This window comes from Leuresthes tenuis, unplaced genomic scaffold (genome assembly GCF_036924035.1).
Source record: "Leuresthes tenuis unplaced genomic scaffold, fLeuTen1.0.hap1 SCAF_21, whole genome shotgun sequence".
Taxonomy (NCBI): domain Eukaryota; kingdom Metazoa; phylum Chordata; class Actinopteri; order Atheriniformes; family Atherinopsidae; genus Leuresthes; species Leuresthes tenuis.
In genome coordinates this window covers 8091615-8114240 of record NW_027325375.1, presented here as the reverse complement: position 1 = coordinate 8114240, position 22626 = coordinate 8091615, and the positions used below count along the sequence as shown (strand labels likewise).

The 22626-nt window shown below is 37.7% G+C and overlaps 1 protein-coding gene across 4 annotated transcripts in view; it reads left to right on the top strand.

Annotated features, from left to right (window-relative positions):
- Nucleotides 1-14794, top strand: part of ncam1a (neural cell adhesion molecule 1a) — a 236349-nt gene extending 221555 nt beyond the window's left edge. For 2 of the 4 annotated variants that reach the window (XM_072374345.1, XM_072374344.1), the window contains 4 exons: nt 1651-1858; nt 4105-4221; nt 4886-5347; nt 10754-14794. In XM_072374345.1, the coding sequence (XP_072230446.1) occupies nt 1651-1858; nt 4105-4221; nt 4886-5347; nt 10754-10874 (908 nt within the window). In that variant the 3' untranslated portion in view covers nt 10875-14794. The remainder of the gene's footprint in view (nt 1-1650; nt 1859-4104; nt 4222-4885; nt 5348-10753) is intronic. The other 2 variants (XM_072374347.1, XM_072374346.1) reach the window with 1 other exon arrangement.
- The last annotated feature ends 7832 nt before the right edge of the window (nt 14795-22626 follow it).

Below are 22626 nucleotides of genomic sequence, written 5' to 3'. Positions count from 1 at the left end.
TGGAAAGCCGAAGCTGCCTTGACTTCCAGATCTTGTTTATTTCATCCTGTTTGTAACCTGCATGTGCATTTACACTAATCTGTGTGAGAGAATAACGTGTATTTGCCCTCAAAGTGGAATAATAAATTTGATGGCTGCGTGCATATGTAAGATAATCCTCTTAGACCTTTACATTTCCATTGAAAGTTTTAAGGCATGATAAAAATATTGCATGGGAACTCAAGGAAAGTCACGAAAGCTGTTAGTTTGGTAACTGTTTTTCTAGGGTGCAATAAGAATGGTAAGTGTACAGCTTTCCAATGAACTACATCCCGTAAATTAAAAGGAAAAGTCCTTTGGTGTACCCCTTCCTGCCTTCCTTCCTTCCTTCTTTCTTTCCTTCACACAGTCTGTCACTGAGGATTATGCATGTTTTCAAGATTTTCTTTCTTAATTCAAATCATTAATCTAGGGATCATGCCATGTAGTATCTCCATTGTATGCTGGCATGTTGAAACCTTAGGCTGATTAAAAAATGTTAATAGCCAAACCATAAATGTCTAAACCATGTCAGAAAGCTTCTATAAAGGTTCCATTGGACGCCTGAGGCAAGAAAAATGGATCAGTAATAAAGGGCTCTGCTGCTGTTTAATATAAAATCAGATTTGCATATAGTTCTGTATGTGGTTATTGCCTACCTCCTATGTAAAGAAACTGACATAATGTAAAATCCTAAAATGGTAGGTACATCCAGTTTGTCTTCCTCGGTAGCAGAGGAAGTATTCCGGTTATTTACTTAAATGCCAAAAAAGTCATTTGAAAATACTCAGATACAAGTGGCAGGAAAGGTACACAAGGATTTGCAACAAAATGTTTTTTAGTACTCGGCTGAAAGTATATTGTGGTCCCTCTGACAGATATCTTATTATGAATTACATGAATTACATTACATTACATTACATATTATGAAAAAAAGGGGGAAAAACTCAGTTTTAGAGCTGTCAGAGCCACTTTTTCATCTGAGTGGTGACTTGCAGAGACAAGAGCATTTAGTTAGAAACCATGGGTTTCGTCTATAAGCATGTGTGGTAAATGTGAAATTCAATGTAAAAAGCTTGTTATTCTGTATTATCCACATGTATGATCTTCATATGAAAAGTAATTAGTAATCAGGGCAGACCCATGAATGTAGTGGAGTTGGAAGCACAGTACATCCCTCTTAGTTGCAGTGGAGTGAAAAGATAAAGGGCAGTTTTTGCGTAAATGCACACAGTTGCTTTGCACCACCTGTCTTCTTAGACTGATTTTGTATGTGTTTATTTATTATTTGTTTTTAATCTGTGGAAATTCTATGAGTGAGTGTGAAATTGAACCTCAAGTGTGTCAGCCGTCATGATTTTCAAGAGTAAATATCAAGTTGCCATAATGTGGCTAGTGATTAAGCTGGTCCCTCTGGCATGATTTGTCTCCAAATTCTGTCTGAAAATGACACACTTGAGGTTTTGACTGCAGCCTGAGGCACTGCATTAAAAGCCTGACTGCACCCCTCATCATCTTTATCTCCCTCTCTTTCTAACTTTCTTCCTTTCCTCTTTCCTCCACATTCAACCCTTTTCTCCTCTTCTGCCTGTTTTGCTTGCGTATCCCTTCTCTCTGTCCTTGCCCTTTCAGATGCAATGGATGGAGGCTCTGGACTGGGCACTGGAGCCATTGTTGGCATCCTCATCGTTGTCTTCTTTCTGTTGTTGGTTGGCGTGGATGTCACATGCTATTTCCTCAACAAGTGTGGGCTCCTCATGTGCATTGCAGTCAACTTCTGTGGGAAGGCCGGCCCAGGTGCCAAGAGCAAGGACATTGAGGAGGGCAAGGCTGCATTCACGTAAGCAAATATCATATTATCGCAGCATTAAAGACATTTATAAGGACACATTCTTTAAAGCTGAGCTAAAGAATTCTAGAAATTCTTGTGCACTAAATGACATCATGAACCTGATTTGAAACAATTCTGGACACTGGATTGAAAAGCAGTTTCTTGTTTCAATCCATTGTACCATGTTTAGCAAAGTCTGTGTATGTTTATCACTAACTAAAGAATTATTGACAATATGTTGATGAAGATTCTCAGTCATCCAGGTCATGGTAATTATAAGCACCTGAATAATGGCAACTGGACTTCTTCTAGGATCTTGGTTTCACCTCTCATCCGAAAGGTTTCTTTAGTTCTGTTCTTTAGTTCCAGAACTAAAGACGCCATTCAAATGAGAGGTGAACCATCTTCAAGATCCAAGAAGAAGTCCAGTTGCCCTTATTCCATCTCTTATGATTATTGACAACAGAGCAGAGTGCTCATGTGCGTGTCTAATCACCCTGACATGCACGTCAGCCTTTGTTTGATCAAAAATTCTGTTCAACAAACTGAGCTGTTTTTCATTATTCCAGCTTTGAACAAAATAAATAAATGTTTCAACAGAATCTCACATAGAACAGATTTTAGAGAGGGAATGGTGATGCATACAAAGTTACGAAGCACAGAGGTAGTTTTTGCACCATTACATCTCAACATGTCACTCCCTGCGAGCGAACACTTTCAAGTTCAGCACAATCAGAGAGCAGTGTAGTGATAGCAGCAAGGCCCTCGGGGGAAACCTATAATCAGAGCATGCAGGTGGACGGAGGTGGAGGATGATCAAATGTTGACTGGTGTGAATGAGGCTGGGTTGGACAGTTGACATTACTATCTGTGTGGGTTAGCATGTATTAGCCTATTTGTTTTACTGTACACTGCTGATGATCTTGTGTATGGTATCTATGTGTGTCAGGGGTAGAAAAAACATATATTCTCTTTCAGTATCAAAGTTTTATTAATCAGGACATAGGAAAATAAAATCACTGTATTGTCATACTGCACTGTGCCATTATTTATTCAATAGAAAATAAAACAAAATGCAGAGGCACCCTTGCTGCTTTCAAAGCAATGAAAAGAGTAAGTACCAGCCAGTTGCTGCAAATGAAATCCACTTAATTAACTGATCATCAGTTAAAAAGCAGAAGTTTTGCTGGTCTGGAGCATTCAGGTGTGTGTTAACACAATGCAAAGGCACAAAGTTCATGACAGTACAATTAAAAAGAGACTGAACAAGTATGGCTTGTTTGGAAGGGTGTAGGAGAAAGCCTCTTCTCTCGAAAAAGAACATGGCAGCACATCTCAGGTTTGTAAAGTTACATCTGAACAAACCATGAGACTTTTGGATCAATGTCCTTTTTACAGATGAGACTAAAGTGGAGATGTTTGGTCATAATGCACAGCAGCATGTTTGGAGAAAACCAAACACAGCATATCAGCACAAACACCTCATAGCAACTGTCAAGCATGGTGGTGGAGGACTGATGATTTGGGCTTGTTCTGCAGCCACAGGACCTGGACACCTTGCAGTCATTGAGTCCAGCATGAACTCCTCAAGTGTATACCAAAGTATTCTAGAGTCAAATGTGGGACCATCGGTCTGATAGCTAAAGCATGGCTTAAACTGGCTCATCACCAGGACAACGATTCCAAAAACAGCAACAAATCTACAACAGAAAGTCTGAAAAAGAAAAGACGCAGGGTGTTGAAATGGTCCAGTCAAAGTTCAGACCTCAACCTGACTGAAATGATGAAGTGAGAACTTAAGGGAGCTGTGCAGAAATCAATGCCCGAAAGAAAACAAATTAACTGAAGAACCGTTCTTATTATGAGAGGCCCAAAATTCCACCACAACAATGCTGGAGACTAATATTATTGCTGAGAAAGCTGGTTGTACAAGCTACTCAATTATAGGGTGTATATAGTTTTTCACTCACTGTTTCTCCATTTTAGTTTAGTTTTCGTTCGATAGATAATGACACAGTGTACAGTAGCATATGTTGTTATTTATTTGATGTTGCATTTGCCTGATTTTAAGACCTGGTAAGGACCAGATCATTTTTTTACGTACCAATGCAGAAAACCTTAGAACTGAAAGAGAATATACTTCCTTTTTAACATAACTGTGGGATAGTGACCTTTGGTTTTGTGATTTCTGCTTATGTTTAACAAATTCATAGCTAAAGCATTTTCTGTTCTTGCTTGCTTCTTTCTGACAACAGGAAAGATGAGTCTAAGGAGCCTATTGTTGAAGTTAGGACAGAAGAGGAACACACTCCAAACCAAGAAGGACGAGGTCCCACTGAGCCCAATGAGACCACTCCTCTGACAGACCCAGAGTGAGTATGACACAGCACAAGTGGTTCATTAACAAGTGTGTCCCGGCCATGTCTGCACAATAGGCAGGTTTAATCATTTCACTGGTTATGACATGATTTATGATTCAAATGTTGAGACAGTTCTGTTGGCTCAACTTTACACACAGTTGGGTGAAACTCACACACACTCCTGAACACACTTTCTATACCAGACTAAAGTGCCTATGTTGTGCACTCTATGTTCAAGACATGGCTAGTTGGCCAGTGTCGGTCTGCATTCATGACCACACAACCATAATGAGGTAAAAAGCTACATTTTGAGGCATTTAAAAGTTTAGACTGATGTAGTTCTTTTTTACTTGCTTGTCCACGGTGGTTTGTCTTCATGCTGTTCCATATTTTGCAAACTGTAAATTGGAGTTATTCAAGTGGCATCCATGACTGGGGACATCCCACACACCTCCACAAATTTTGTTGCTAACATTTTGATTGTATAGATTTTATTTTTCCAGTGAAGCACAGTAGCACTTACTGTCAAGTTTATGCCCTGACTTGCACTCTCCCTCTACCCTTTATTTCTCTGGCTGTCTTTTTTTCCCCCTCACATTGCAATGCTTCCTCTCCTGTGTCCAATCCCCACCTCTCCCTCTCCTCCCCTGTTTTCCTGCTACCCCCCATCAAACAGGCCTGCTGCTGCAGACACCACTCCCATGGTGGTAAACTTACTCCCCTCCACTACTGCCAACTCAGTTACTGAGAGCCTTAGCACGGCGCAGAGTAGTCCTGCTAGTGAGAGCACCACACTAACCATCAGCACTTCCAGTCCAACCAAAGTGGCTCCCACCAAGTCCTCTCCTAAAAACAGCACTGCACCTCATCCCAGTTTGCTTAAAGCTGACCCCCAACCTAATGTCGGGCCCCTGGTTGACCTAAGTGACACCCCTAAAGTTGGCCCTTCTTCCATGCAAACACCTCTTGTGATAGACTCAGTCGCCCCACCCTCTGCTAATGCTGATGGGCCACAGAGCAAGTGTGACTCAGTGAAAGCCCCCGACAGCACCCACAGTAAGGACTTACAAGTAGACGGCCCAACCAAGGATGCTCCCAATGCCCTGTGCACAGACTCGACCACTCCAGCTCAAAATGAGTATGAACACTTTCGTTTTTGTATTTCTTGAATCTTCACTTCTATTCTGATAACATCCTATCAGTTCATAAAGCTGCCATTGAAAAGGAAAAATTCACCCTTAAATGCTAAAACTGTTCTTTTAACCCACACATGCACAGTTGTGCACACATCAGGCATGTTGCCAAGATGACTTGGGAAGTTTTCCAAACAATACAAAACTTACTATTGTTTCTTCATTTTAATCTTTATTTAACAGACAAAAGTAGAAAGTAATTGATTTTCAGCATGTTCAATAAATCTATAACACACTTTTAAAAAACGCTGAGGGAGAGAAAAAGGAATACAGAGATATATTATAGGATTAACAAGCAACTTCACTGGTCAGGATTAGGTATAGAAGGAGCTTTCAACAAAGTCTTAGTCTTTCTATGCAAAGATGGGTAACTGCTCACCTTTTTTTACCAAATTCATCATTAAGTTCCCAAAACATATTTATCAATGCAAGATTGTACAGAACTTTGGTCTTTCAACATCTACACTGTATAGTTTTGAGAAAAGATTTAGTCTTTGGAAACCTCAACATCGCATGAGAAGTAATGCCAATACGATCAATAAAGCCACATGGGCCTAGGGATACTTTTAAAAATAATTTTCATTTGACACAGTCAAACTTAAATTTTGCATAAAACAATTTTAAAATAAAAAGATTTTTAAAATCTACGATTTTATTGTAGCAGTCAGTCCTTGTTTAGTTTAAGTTTAATCAACTAGAAGCTAAAATGTGCAGCCAAATGTTCAACTGATTTGTCTTGCATTGATCACACAAAAACAGGATGCTGAAGACCTCAAACAATCATGTAACAAGTTTCAAACGTCCAACAAAATCAGTCTCATAGACTTTGATCAGTGACTCCAAGAACTGCTGACTTACAGAGGATTTTGATGAGCCTGATCAGACCTTGCAAAATGTTATTTGCCGCTGGCTTGGTACCAGTACCAGTAAATATCAACTGCAGGAAAAGATTCAGAGGCAGATGCCAGCCTCTCTGCCAGCAACAGCTGCTTTGTACTTGAATTGATTACAACCAGAAATCATGTAGCAGTTTAAAGAAAGAGCACAGCCGTGATTGTAGACATGCCCCAGTTAAGCTAGTATTTTCTTATTTATTTTCACACACCCTCTTTTTATCGAAAACACTGGCCTATTATCTTGGTGTGAAAAGATGCATTGTGGAAAAATAGAAAAAATATTTCCCACAAACATGGCTATCAAATTAAAGTTTAACATCAACAACATTTGACTGAAAACATGTCAGGTCTATAATCAATTCTAGGAACATTTAATGGTGTTATTTTTCTTTAATCTTGCCAAACGCTCGCCTGTCAGCTAAATGGCACAGAGAAATGATCTGTTAGGATGCTATCAGTGCATGCCGGTCATCACTCCATTCAGCCACCGCCTCTGTCTCCCACCTGTTTGTTTAGTCACATTATAGAAGCAAGCTTTCTCCGGCCATACAGCTTGTTATATTTCACCCATCCATGTTTTCACTGCGATTAACCAGATACTGCATAATCACAGTTAATATTAGCATGAATGTTGCATTTTGTTTGCAGCACACCTTGGTCACATTCCAGGTCACCCAGCAATGCACAATCTTAGCAATAAGAGAAGGGCAGTTTAGAGTGCAACCAATTTTACTGAGATGATGTAGGCAGTGAAAAATTACATTTTGGTTACACTTAAACAGACTCAAAAGTGTGGAGTGTAAAAAGTGGAGCAGCTTTTGTTATTGCAGATGATTATCTTTTATCATTTGATAAGATGTGAGCCACAGTAAGTAAAGTAGGTGGTAGAAAGTCATGGAATGGAGAAAAAAACTGCAGAGAGGACATAAGCTTCTGGCTCTTTACAACTAAACAAAACAAAATCTTAACTAAAAACAAGACATGATGTATTTAGATTTATTCAATAATGAGATCTTATAGAGAAAGCTGCTCAGGGCATTAAAAGGAGGGAATATATTTTCCACTAGTCTTTGGTAAATCCATAGGTTTTCTTCTTTTCTTTTCTTTTTTGGAGGTTGTCGATGTTCATGATTCCTGACAGCATGTGAGGCTCACTGACAGTCACTCCTCTTTCTCTCCCTCCTTCATCTCATAATTTGTTCGCTCGAATGGTCAGAGGAAGATGTCAGTGATGAAGTATGAGGAGTTCAGAGCTGGTTGGAAGCAAGAATCTTGTCGGCTTAAAATCGACATGATAAAACCAAAGTTGTCATTGCAGGGATTTTTCTTCATAATGCTGACAGGAGTGAAGTACATATCTCCCTCTGATCTGTGCAGGGATCCATCTTTAGCTTTGCAACTCTGAAATGTCTTGTCAGACCACTGATGAGTGATGTTTGAGTGGTGTCCTCCTCAGCATGAACTTTTATTCTATTAAGGGAGCAAATAAAGTCTGTGTACTGTTTTAATAGACCCTATACCCACCATATCAGATAGGTAGTCCTTGTGAAAATCTCTTTATTCTAAGTAAATGATCTACTGAAAGATCATTTGCCAAAAGAAATTAAGTTAAAAATGACTTTTCCTTAATATTTCATAAAAGATTACTTTTGTATTTCACAAAAAAAGTGTGACAATATTTATCCTGTTTTAGAACCCACGTCTTTTCATCTGTAGCTGCTGATATTTGATTAAACACATCCTGCTGTGTGACAAGCCAAAAGCATGTTCATGTGAAAACTCCTGATGTTGACTTTTGTGCTTTGGACAAAGACAGAGCTTTTTTATTCCCTTCTCTTTTTTTCGGAGACTAAAGATTGTACACTCCCTGGCCAAGACCAAAGTCAGACATTGATATTTTGTTAGTCCACCTTTATCTTTTATCATAGCTCCAATTAGTATTAGGGATGGAAGGATTTTGGATCGGATCGTCTATCAGCGATCGAAGGGAGGATTGTGATCTTTTTTTCAAATGGCGATCTTTAAGGCGATCTTGAATTAATTTAATGCCATAAGATGTTAATAATAAGCCGATATAGTGGGCTGCCAAGATGCATTTGTGCTTAATCCGACCGCAGCAACTGATCTCGCAGCAGTGGTTGGGGGTATTTTTGCAGCCTTGGAGGGGTGATGAACTCATGTGTCTGCTTATCCTTCACAGGCACACATTTTTTGCATCTTGTGCAAATAGGTTGCGTAGGTCTTTAGGCTCACCGTTGACATCGGGGAAAAACGTGAAATATGCCCAAATAGTCGATTTAGCATTCCTTTTTGGCACAATGATTGGATCACCTATCGGCGATCAACAGTGGCCACGATGAAATGATCTGAAGATAGGGCCGATTTCACATCCCTAATTAGCATTGGAATTGTTTGTATGAGCTTATATAACATCACACCGTTCATTTGTGTCCAAAGTCGCACTAATTCTCCACCAAGATATGCACTGATGATGGGTGAGGTGGACTGCAGTGTAAGGTCTTCTCCACTGCATCTCAAAGATTTCAAATGGGGTTAAGGTCTGAACTCTGGTGGCCAATCCATGTGTGGAAATGATGTTTCGTGCTCCATGAACCACTCTATCACAGTCTCAGGCAGATGACTCCTGGCATTGTCATCTTGGTATATACTCTAACCATATTGATTGAAAAACCTGGTCATTCAGTATATTAAGGTTATAGAGCCTTAACCTGACCAAATGAAACAATCCATGAACATTTGCCTTGTTAAATTCAGCTGGTCACATCTTTTGATTTGGCCGGGCAGTGTATTTTACTTCTGTTTGTTTTTTCCATATGGCACCAGTTCACACAACCCTCTTCTCACTGTAGCAGAAAAAGAAAGTAAACAATTTCCCATCTGTTCATATTTAACTACACAGTAGAACTCTGAGGTCTGCTAAAGTCAGACTGACTTTTGATTTGCCTTTCTAACAGTCCTACGCAGTTCTTTCTGAAAGTTTTCTTAATCTTTCAGACCTCAGTTTGAACTCTATGTTTCCTAACAACTGCCACTGCTGAAGAAAGAGTATTTGGAAAGAGTAAAACACTTCTTGTGGGCTTTGCCTCTGTGGTCATTAGTTTTATTTGTCGACAGCTTAGAGGAGCCCGGGACTGCTGATTGCTGGAAGAAGTTTGAAGAGTCACATGGCCTTTGCAAAAATTAATCATGATTAATCCTTTCAGACGAATTATGGTCTGACACCTTGGTGTTTTTTCACAGAAAGCCTTTACTTGTACATAGCCATATTGTATTCCTTTCCAGAATTGTAGAAAATAAAAATAACACATTAAAAATGCTATTTTGAAAATAACCAACAAGGTGAATCATTTTTTGCTCTATCAGTTTTATTAAGAGGATTTAACACCTGAACTATATTTAAGCAGGCATTTGGTCTTAGGTGGAAAATCGTTTTAACGAAACATTTGCAAATATATTATAACATGTTAAAGTTAATACATATGAGTCATTTTGTTAAAATTCTAAAATGTGAGGGAGTGTCCCACATCACAGCTCAAAATTGTCAGATAGAGGAAATTAACGGGGACATTTGTTGTCCCTTTTGTTAACCCTTGCCTGTTTAAGGGTTAAGGATGACGATTCCAGATTATTTTAGTCACCCTCTGAGTTGTTTTTTTTCTCGGCCAAACATGACTCCTGTTCTATCATATTCACCATATGGGAAATGTGTCTTTGTAAACAAGCTTATCCATAATCTCACATCCAGCTGACAGCTTTAATGCTCCTGAGAGAGCAGATCTGTTTGTTTTCACTGATTTTTATGGATGTCGCATACAAGGCACTCTCCTGCCTTGCTTCTGAAGCCCACAGAGAGTGTGTGTATGTGTCAGCAGGACAGAGAAGGGTAAAGATTTCAAAAGTTTGTAGGCGCTGGCACACAGGAAAGAAAGAGAGAAGCGCCACATTTTTAAATTGGAAGAACGCCAGAAATATTCGACTTAAGTGATGTATGGCCTAAAAGTCTCTTCCCATTGTGTCTCAGCTGAGTCTGGATGGCATGTAATCCTCTTGTGTATTGTAGTCTGTGTTGTAGGTTATGCCTGAGTCTTTCATTCCCTCGTACAATATGTCTACTGTACTGGCCCTGTCTCATTCCACATCAGCATTCATTGTTCCTTGAAAGTAGCTGTGACATCCATGTACTCTTGCTTGATGTGTGGCTAGGATAGTGAGCGTGATCCCATTATGTGTGAAATGCATTCAGTTCCAGGAGCGAAAACAAATTCCCTCAAAGCATTTTGCATGTTTCTCCTCATTTTTCCCCTCTTCCTTCTTTGAAAAATGACACAAAAGGCAGCTCTGAGCAGACTGTTTAGCAGTGAAAGAAAGACTCAGTAATGCTAAAAGAAGCTCTTCTCTTTTTTATTTTTTTCTCTTTTCTTTTTTTGCCTACAGTGGGAAGACTGTGAAGGATGATAACACTAAAAACGAGAATGAGGTGAAGAACGCCTCAGCGGAAGTGAAGACGGTTCCCAACGAGGCTCCTCAGGCGAATGGCAACGAAAGTAAAGCGTAATCTCGGTGCCCTGAGAGCAGCAGGAGGAAGATGGGGTTGGGAGGTTTTGGGGTGCTGGGTTTTACAGGTTAAAAAGGGGGTGGTCACAGTCACTGAACATCAAGGCAATTTCACATACCGCCCCAATGTATTAGAAAAAAAATCAGAGAGCAACTGAAACAAAAAACAAAAAGAAAAAAAAAAACATCATGGGTCTCTTTCTACAGTGTCTTCAGACCAGGAATATGTCCTAAGAACTCGCCTTAGTTCCTGTACATCAGTTTATCTGTTTAATTGTCACTGAAAAAAGCTAAATTCATGATTGCAATTCACCCTCTTTTTTTCTGTCTAATATCAATTGATCAACTGATAAATATGGAGCACAATAATTACTATATTTCTCTAGATATAAAATGGTTGAACTGTAGCTTTCCATCACAGATTCACTGCCTTCATGATCCACACAAATGTAAGACATGTACATTACCAATACAACTATACTTTATGCAGTACAGTCATCATCATGGTAATGGATTATGGGTCTGTTTTTCCCTTGCTGTTGTTTTATTGTGTTAAGATAATGTCACCACTGTCTATTTAGCTTTTTAAATGTCTTATTTTCAGTGCCAGAGAACTGAATATTAGCATGCCTATTTTTGCAGAGTTACTGTATTTCTGTACCTGTTTCCCGGAGCATTTTCTTTTTACATTCTCTTTTTTGTTTATTTTGTTTTCTTAAATGTTTCGCCATGGAATTCTGGTCCCAAAATCATGTAGCCTGAGCTATGAAAATGACACCAGAGAGAAATTGACCATGATGTATATGTTAATTGTTTTTTTTGGTCTGTACTTTTGCCAAATGCATATTGTCTCATTGACTTAAGATTCATTCCCAAAGTGCTCATTTTTTGCAGACTGTTTTGAGGCATAAAGACAGAAACAAGCAGAATATATTTGGATGGTTTGGTTAATTATTATTTGGTAATTATTCAGGAAGTCAGGAAGTACAGTCAATGTGTTTTTTATTTTTCATATAAAGACGTTCATCTGGGCGGCAACAAGTTTAGATATTTGGTCTGGCATTATGACATGAGACAGGAATGGTTTTAGTTATAAAATGGTTGAAATATGATGTTTGTGTTCAACAGTGGCATCCTGTTCCAAAGGAGAAATATTGCCTTACCTTGTCTGAATTGTGTCTTAAGTATAACAACACCCACCAGTTTATTACACATACTGCTTTCACTCTACATCAGTTTTAGTGAAAAATGATCATGTGACCAACTACAATGGGTCATTGAAGAGCATACTACATGAAGTGGACCAATGAAAAAAGATGCTGCAGGATGTAAATTATGGAAACATGACTTACAGTCTATCATTTACTCTTGGCAGTAGTTTGAAGTTAATTAAGTTATATGAATAGATGTGGGAATAATATTATACACCGTTTGTCAGCTCTTCATTCTGTCTTCAAACAAAAGCATCATGCTGTTTGCGATCTTTGGCCTACGAGCTGACAAAGATCACCCTTTATCTGTACTGTTGGGGTGGGAAGCCTCCACCCTCACTGCAGTACGATGCACACACAGCTCATGTGTGTTGATAATGCCTTTATCTTCTTTTCTCTCACACACAAATGTGTCACCTTTTCCAGAGGTTTCCTTCAGGCAATTTGGACCAGTTGTTTACCTGACAGGTTGGGTCTTAACACTGAGGCATACTTGTTGAATACATGTATTTAAATTGGCTCTGTATTTAATTTCATGTTATCAAACTTAATCCTTTAACAGCTAAAATAACCAGCAGAAGGCAACTGCATCTGCTTATACCACATCATCTAATTTCATTGTGTGTAAAAAGCAGACCAATTAAAGCACATTTTGCGTGTAGTTTCTTCTCTTTCTGGGGCATCAGCAAAATTGTTAATGTCTTGGCATGTTGTTTTGAGTTTGATATCAAGAACAGCCTGGATTATGTGATAGTCAGCAGCAACCTGCTGGTTTACTGAGGCTAGATAGTTTCTGATTTTAATGCAAGTACTCACAATCCAGACATCCCTGCTTTCCAAGGAGTGTTAGCATTTTTGTTGTGGCTATTTAACACGTTACATGTAAGCTGAAAAAAATTATTTAATTGACTAATTTAAAACAATGATGAATATTTTTTTTTTAAACTGTCAGGGGTGCGAGGGATTCCTTTGGAAAACTGTGCTGAGTAGCATCATTTTAAAGTTTGGCTTATATGGAGTTACGAATACTTGGTCTGTGTCTATAAATGAATGTACACTCTTGAGATGTTAAACTTAGCCCTTCGGTGATCCTGCAGATCTGAATAAATGCATTTGGCCTCTTCTTTCCAGGAAGAAAAATTAGCCTGGGGGATTCAAAAGTCTCTTTTCATTCATAGAAAGTTGAAGAAAAAATGTTTTTCTGATACGAAAGAACTTTTTAAAAAAAGTTTTTAAAAAAAAATCATTCTGGCCATCTTTTTTGTACAGTGTTCTTTCTACTTTAGACTGCAAGCTAGTACACTATGAAGTGTGAATCCATTGTGTCCTTTGTCATAGAGTTGAGCAGATAGTTTGATTGTGAAAAGACGTAGCTGGTAGTGTGCGGCAGAACTGACAGCGCCAACATACAGAAGTGTGACAGCAGCAAACTGGAAAGACACAGTGCCTTTGAGTAAGAAAATGGTGTCATGCATTTTGTTCCTCTCAGTGTCTGGTTTCACGTTTCCATATTCATCTCCAATTAGCTTGTTTTTCCCTTTCTACATTCCACAGCTGTAAATTAAGCAAAGCTTTGTCTAAATTGTCTCATGTATTCTGAATGGCTGTATCTGTGTGTTCTTGTATGTATAATGGGTTCTTTACTGTTTCCTTGTTAGAGGATAATTCTGGTGAATGACAGTTTGGATCTTATATGTGAAGGTTTGGCCATTATTTCCATCATGATAAAATGTTACACAAAAGGTTGATTACTGGATATTAAATACAGTTCCATTTGCTGTAGTGCAACTCATTCAGGTAATATCAACCCCTGCCAAAATGACCACCCATTTTAAAGAGTAACAAAATTTGAACAGGATTGTGACACTTTGCTCAGGTCTCATAATACTGAAAGTATCTGAAATGTTTAGATTTGTCAGAAGCCAGCATGCAGAATATGTAACTGTAAATGGACACTATCACAGTTTTTTCAGTGGTGAAAAATTATAAAAGCTTTGTGGTTTGTATTGATCTCTTTCCAAGTGCTGTGTAACTCGTCCTGTTTTCCAAACTTCCTTTTAAAATAAAAGAGCTCCAAAATATGATTCAGGGTGAAGCAACTTTACCTGAAATATAGTGTGAAGCTATAGCTGTTAAAACTGGGATTTCTCTATTTATTTTTTTGTCACATTCAAAATGCTCTCAAAAATTTGTGCCCATATTTGAGCAAGTTCCCATAAAACATTTTAACACACGTCACACCTCCTGAAATGTCTTTTTCCTTTGTTCAGATACCTCATAAAGAAAAGAATGGCAGAAGACGCCTTTTTCTGTTGGACTCCACCATTTGATTCAGACAGAATAAAGACATCTTGAGGTTTTTCAGGGTTTAAAAAGGATTTAAAAATATCCTTCCTAGATATCCTGTCTCACAGTAACTCAAACAAATGTGTAACATCTATCTTTTCATATTACATTACAGAGGAACCTGTAGCCTTTGCTGCCAACAGCTGGTCACTGTCATTGATCCAGAGGTCTCTGTTCTTCAGCCTTGTTCTCTGTAAACTACAGCTCTCATGCTGCAGGTTCCAATCAGTGGGCTCGTCCTCTGTCTGTCTATCTATTCACTGTTTCTGGTGTAAATACTGAATACTAACTGAGGAAAGAAGGAAATTTTGACTCTGCACTCTGCCAGAAATGTTTGTGTTCAATAAAGTTAAATAAAAATAAACTACACTGTAAAGTTTTCTTCTCCTTAGTAAATGAGAATTTAGTGGGTTCTTTTTTAGAATAAAAAAATTAAAAATTTGAAATGCAAACAAGTTAGAAAGGGGTAAACTATACTGCTTCTTTAAAACAATAAAAGGAAAGTACTAGAAACATTTGCTGTATGAATAGCATCTTCGTGGGTCTAAAATTGCAAGTAAATGTAGCATAGATGTGAAATATTTTTTTTTTCTTAATTGAGCTACATTCTGCTAAACTTCAGTACTTAATGGATATGCTGATAAAAAGGAGCTGATACACCAAGAATGCCTGTAAATGAAACAAAAATGGGTCAGAACAATGAATGTTTATATCTGCTTCATCATAGATCCTCTCTACAAATCTTCTGTGCTCAAATCAGTAATTGTATTTGGTGCAAAAAAAGAAATATCACTCATTTATGAAAATAAAAAAGGCATTTTTACTCAAGGAGAGTGGAATCAGAATATTATACCTCTGTTAAACACGAGGATAAAGTGCGACATGCATCTTTGAAACAGATTCACTAGTGCTGTTGGCTGATACCTTGCTTTCATTCTATTCCTGTAAATCACAGAAAGACAATTCCATAAGAAAAGCAAAACAAATGCCAGTAAAAAATATATATACAAACACATGAACAACAACACAAAACTGATTTTGACCCACAGCTAAGAAATGATGCAATTCTATGTATTGACCACCAGAGAGCAGCATGTTTACAGTCTTTAGAAATAACCTCATGGAGTCCATGTGCTGGAGCAAATCACAGGACATACATGGGTGTTTTTTATGTGCAAGATCAATAATAAGAGTATTTTCCTGCAAAAAAAAAAAGAAGAAAACAGAAAACATTTTTTCATATTCATTGAAATGCATGCTTTTTGATTCAGGTGTTGTAAAATGTGCTTTATGGAAACTGAATCACATTTCGGGACTAAATGAACTATAACCACGTCTTCACTCATATGTTTTATCTCTCAAAAGTTAATACATTTTTGAAAACTTGGCTTGTTATTGAAGAAATATGCCAAAACGTTTGGGACAAAAAAGCAGTCAAATGTCAATTTGAAAAAGCATCGAAATTTAAAATATGTAAACCCACTGAACATAAATAAACCTCGATATAAAAAGGCAGTTTTTGCGAGCAGACGTGACAATATCACTGAGTTATCACATGAAGTTACAGATTTAACAGTCACAGAATTTCACAAGATGACATCTGGAGAGTAGTGTTACTTTAAATATGCTCCTTCTGCTGCCCTGAAAGATTTACTATACTGTGGTTTGATATGTGATTACACCATTAAACCAAGACACACTACTGCTAAATCGATTTGTTTTTTACATTCATTCCAATGTTTAAATCATACTGAACTGCGCTTGAAAGAAGCAAATTAAATAAAGATGCACAGAAAATGAATTGTGCAACAGGAAACACTAAACTAGTAGTGGAAAGTAGACATTTGTGGGATCAAAAATTCAAGTCCTTTTCTTTTTTTCATTTTAAAACTTCTTTCACCAATAGAACAAACTACATTTACATACAAGTGCACCACTGATCTGATTCACAAGAGCAGTCAAATCAGATTTTCATATGGGTGAACAGAACCAAACAATCCCATATCAGACTCTCAAAGCTTCCATGTCATTCTTCTGCAGACATCATTTCACTGCTCCACCACTCTCACCCCTTCAGCTCTGCACACACTAGATTAGGGTCCTTTTCAAGGGATCTGTCCCTCCCCCGTATGATAACAATGGTGCAGTGTGGTTCTCTTTGGCCTTAGATTGATGCTGCACACAGATGACTAAAGGTACACAACCCAGACTTGTATGGCTGTTACCTGTTTGAACACACATTTAGTTCTGCCATCACACACACACACAAAAAAACTGTTCAGCACACAACTCACACAACTTCAGCCCTACATCTTTATTTAAAGGGGACATTAGTCAATGTGTGATAATGAGTTCATTAGTAAATGGTTGAGCCATTCGTGTAGGTTTTTTTGTTAGCTTTTTGTCATTGCCAAAGTTACCATGTGCAGCATATTATAAGCATTATTTCACTAAACATACCTTGGTAATGGCCTGGATCTACAAGCCATACATTTAGGAAGAGGCATTAGACCTGGATAGAATTTAAGTGGGAGGGGCACTTGGAATTCAGGACAAGCAAAACACGATGAGCTTGCTAGAACTGATTTAGTTGTAGACTGAATATAGGTGTCACTGTCAGCACTAAAGTGCATGATTAAAAAAAAAAACAAAAAAAAACTGTATGTTTCTGAACAAATGTCTTTCAATAAACGGGACCATTCCAGGCACTTCCTGAGATGGATCATTCTACAGAACCTACCCAGTGCCTCCTGCCAAAAGGAAGAAATAAACAAACCAAAAAACATCTGTTCTCACGTTTTTTAAACAGTGCTCCCAGTTTTGCAACTAAGGGCATTCATTTTTGTAATCCATGCCCTCTGGTTTATAAAATGTAAACACGGATTTGGCTTCATTGCTCTGAAACGATGAAAATATTTGGGCAGTTTTCAAACCCGCGTGCACAGTTCAGAAATCTGTGTGCTCAGGTGTCAAACCTGAGAGCGTGGTTTACAAAAGCCCACGCTTTACAAATCGGTGGGAAACTCAGTGACAGAACATTTTAATTACCCAGCTTGGTGGAACTACTAACAAGTCACCAGTGAAGTGAGCACACTCATGCTTCCAAATGAAATAAACACATGCACATCAGTAACTCAAATCATTTTTTTTTTAAAGGCTGCTAGCACTGATCCTCCCTGTGTGTGCTTTTCAGATATTTATTTATTCATTTCAAATGTGGTACTCTGTTATTTCTTATTTCAGTACATATTTCATTTTGGTTCCATGGACACAAAAATAATAAACTGCTTTCTTCATCGGCCTACACTAATCACGATAATACTTTTGAGTACAGTTCCAATAAAATTGATGATTTTCCCTGAAAACTATTGGAAACAATCAAGTGTTGTCACTTGAGGTGAAGTGATATGCCGAAATAGAAAGCCGAGCTTCTCTTAAAAGTCAGAAATAAGGATGTATTTTGAGAATACCAAACATTTGGTTGGAAACATACAGAAGCAGATGTTTACTACTTTTTTCAGATTGTTGAGGATTATATTATTCATTCTTTCATTCATTCATTTATTTCATTTAGTAGAGCCTATTTAGTAGAGCAGGGCAGCCTCCTCATGTCCAGGCTGCCCCTGCTGTCGAGCCTTTTTTTTGTTTTGTCTCAGCACAGTCAGCCAACCCTGCATTCCTATCCAGAACACTCTGCTTCATCTCTGCTTCCCAACCTTTAAATCACATCGGAGTTACATCACAGCACACACACAGAAATACTTCTTGCTTCGGCCACAATGCCAAGAGGGTTTTTTTTCCCACTGTCTTCCTCCCTTTTTCCCAAACTGTTCTGTAGCTGCAGAGTCATCATCCAAATTTTATATCAACCCCTAACTCAGAAAGAGACTATTCTGATGTTTGGATTCAAATATTTTGGATGGATGTAGTCGCTTGTTTTATTCAAATAAACTAGAGAAATTGTAAGACTTACGGCAAATAAAATAAGATTAAATTAAATAGAATAATATTAAAAAAGGCAGCGAGGCCATTGAATGTTTTCTATTTATTCCTATTTCCCTATTCCCTATTTATTTAGTTTCTGTGTCAGTTTTAATTTGTAATCACCTACTTTGCAACTTTCTTTAGTATTTGTGTAACTAAATTTAAATATATTGGTAACATGTAAATAGAAAGATAATGTGCCTTTATTGATTGTGAAACTGTACACAAAACCATATCCTTATCATCATAAGGATATAGTCATCATATCATAAGTTAAAAGCAAACACATCACCGACTTGGTTCTGGAGTCTGATGAATTCACTCTTTATGATCGAATTGCAATATTCCAAATACCTAATGGGGATGAATGTCTATGTCAATGAGCCTAAGGGTAATTAAAATAACCCCAAATCTTTTAAAATTATAATATCAATCTTTTTTCTTCAGTTTTGAGAGTCATCTGAGTGATGGTTGCCTGTACAACCATGATCATGTAAATCACTAGTAACCAAAGCTTTACTACTTTTGATCAGATTCACAAACATGAACTGTATTAATCGTTTAAAGTTTGAGAGTTTTTGATTCCTACACAACTATTGCATAAGATTTTCAGATTTTAGCCGTTTTCTTTTGCCCTGGAGAAAAACTGATGTAGAACATCAATCCTGAAGACTGACACAGGGGGAGATGATCCTCAAAGTGAATGCAAAGAGAGCTTTCCCAATAGCTGTCAATAATTCTTTCAGCTTTCTGCTAGTTACTTTATTAGTTCTTATCTGGGCCTCCTCACATCAGTCGACATTGGTTTCATTAGTATTTTCCCCTCATATTTGAGTTATTATTATAATCATTATTATAAGTATTATTACTACCAATACTAGATACCAGATAGATAGTAGCCCTATATACAGATAAAAAATATTTTTTATAAACCATATTGTTAAAAAAAATTGTTTTTCAATATTATTCTAAATGCAAGCATACAGTGTTTCAAAATATACTTCTTTCAGTGTTTTAAAAGCAAATTGATCACCTTTCATCAACAAATGGCTGATCAGTTTCTACTGATTTAGTAATTATTGACTGTTTAACTTTTTAATAGAATAGAATAAAACAGAATAGAAGTACTTTATTCATCCCAAACTGGGAATAGACATATAATAGGCATACACAAGTAATTAGACAGTTAGGAAATGTACTGTCCATATCCGCAAAGCTTTCACATATGTAAATCTTCAGTCTATTCACACACCTTTTACAGAAAGACTGCTGACCCACTTTCTTTCTTGTTTTGGTATCCTGTTATTGCACTGGACCTTTCACAGAAATACACCAGGAGTTCCAGCAAATTACAGAACTTTCCGTTTTTGATCAGCAAATCTTCAGAAGGGGGCTTCTTCAAAGAAATAACTTCCCACTTCACTTCTTAAGCTGAACAAAAACTCCTTTTAAATGAATGGCTTTTGCTCACAGCTTGAGGCCGCAGCTGGCAGTATTGTTGCCCACTCTCGTCCTCTGGTCACAGAGCAGACAGGCAGAGGATGAAGGGGCGATGGAAGGGGGTTGACACAACAGGTACACACATGAAACAACTGCAATTATTGCCCTCCTTCCCTTTCAGCACCACCTTCTGACTTGACAAGGTGTTAGTTTGGTTTATTTATGTTTTTTATCATTATTTATTTTGCTTCTTCAGATGTGTTCCGCATCTAGAATCGCTTTGAAAAGATCACAGAAAATCTGAATAGCACAGCAGGATATTGACTGTCTATAGATCTAAGGAAAAAAAAACAAACAGAAAGATACTTACAAAACAGTATCATATAGATATGAAATTAAGCTCTGATACCATCAGAGATTTTGACCATGAGAAAACAGCTGTTTGTAATAGACATTCTTAACTTGCAGCAGATTCACATTCCTTTGTGTGCTGTAATCCAAGCTACAGTGTTCTACAGAGTAGCTGTTGGACCAGGCTTGTGCGCATGTGAGCTTTCACTGTGGCATTGAATTGAAGCGAAAATCTCAAAGGCACATAACTAAAAACATAAAACCAAAGCAAATGGCTATAACAGTGGAGCTAAATATGGAACATTGAATAAACCAATCCTTTAGCTGAATGTAATTTGTAAGAAATGTTTGCACTAGATATGATTTGACCAATTGTCAAAGTTTTTTTTTTAGCCAAAAGAGCATGATCAAGCAGGCACAGTGCCTATATGCCGCAGCATGTGTTGTGATGGTCCTGCCTTAAGATGCTCTCTGTATCATGGTCTGAGTTTATGTTTGGCTTTGTTTCTTGGTTTACTTAATTTTGTAGACCGTTTTGTAGAATCATGTTACTTTCCATGTTGTATTCAGTTCGATATTATTAAAAGCTTCGAGACGACCTCCAGCCTCGCGGCGCTCTTCTCTCCTATGGTCCTGCATTTGGGTTGTCATTTCCACATCTGTGACACTCTGCATTTTATTAGCTATATTTTATCCAAGCATACCAGTTAAGACCTCATCTATTGCCCACATATTAATTAAAGGCTAGGCTATATATACATGAGTATATTCCGCAGAACCACTTTTTTTCTTTCATCATGGAGTATAGCCACTTCCGAATTCATTGTGATGTACATCATATTTGTAACTGTAGAGTCTGAGTCTGAGTTTTCTCATAGGAAGGCAAATATATACGTCTCTGATTCTGCCTCCCTCTGGCTAGTATTAGTCACCCTTATTGGTAGGTTGGTTAGGTTTCAGCATTGTATTCAGGGCACTAATTTTGTTTAGATGCTTATGTATTCCTCAGTGTTAATTAACAGAATTTCTGACAATGTGATTACTTTTAGGGGTTGACTGAATATGGCAGTTTTTAGTCAGTGTTTAGCTTTGTCTTATAAAAACTAACTAAAAACGCTTCGTTGCTGGGGAGGCCACTTAGAAAAAAAAAGGATAGATAAATATCTGAATAGAGTATACTCTCTTCGCCAGAAACCGCTACACTGCTGCTTGTACGTACGGGTGTGTCAATTTAATACAGAATAGTTTTTATTAGTTATATCGTAATCTGTTAATAACCATAGCATTTCTGTAGAAGTGTGTTTGCACTTCTTGCCATCCTTCACATTGTTGATATCCTCTTTGTTGCTCTGTTTCTTGATAATGCTTTGAAAACTCTAGGTGTTGCTTCTTTGACTACTTAAATAGGCAACAGATTCTGTAAAGTTGCATTCCACTACACAAGGCGGCTGTTGCTCAGGAAATAGAGCAGTCATCTGCCAACCTAAAGGGCTGAAAATAGATCTCATGCATTCTTCACTAGTGCCTCACAAACACACGTCTAGGTGTTGTAGTATTTTGCTACCAAGTGGCGGCAGACTCATAAAAATGTGGGTCAATCTGAGTTTTAGGCTGCTCTTAGTTATGTTTGCACTGTTGTTGTTCCTTTGACTTTGCTTAACAGTGGAAAAGCGAGAAATCAAAGTGGACAAAAATCTGCTTATGATGAAACTGGTGAAATTAAGCTTTAAGATAATGAAGACTGACCAGTGCAGCTGTTTTTCTTTTTTTCTGTGCTTTGCTGTTTATAGTTCTTGTCCCATCATCTGTTTTTTGTGTAACCAGTTGTTGCTGGGCCATTCTGGCTCTAACAGGCTCTGGTGTGGTCTGTAGAGGCTGAGAGCGATGCAGACAGATAGCGCTGTAGATATAAAACAACTTAAAGAGATGCTGCACGGGCACGTGTGAATGGTCGAATGTGGCTTGAAGTGAGAAGTAAGACTAGAACTATACCATATGCAGTACATTAACAAGTTTGTGTATGCTCCTTCCAGTAACTATCAAGGACACTAAAACATTCCTGATTTTACTGTTTTGTCTAATCATATTCACGTATTATTTCTGAAATTATGTCTAAAATGAGAATCGCTTTCAGTGATAACTACATTTAAAGTCCTTCTCCACTAAAAAATGTGTTTTTGTTACTGTATTTTTTCATGTTAGATGTTTGACCTTCACTGATCAGAGTAATATATGCTGAATTTTTCCTGAAATGTTGAGTGCCTACAGCAGTTTGTGAAATTACAACTTGTCGCATACTTACATGGTATGCTTTTCAGTTCATGTTTTGAGTTACCTATCCTGATTATAAAATATTATACAAATAAGTCATATATGATAAAGTATCATTAAAACAACTTGTAATGAACACCCTAGCTGAAG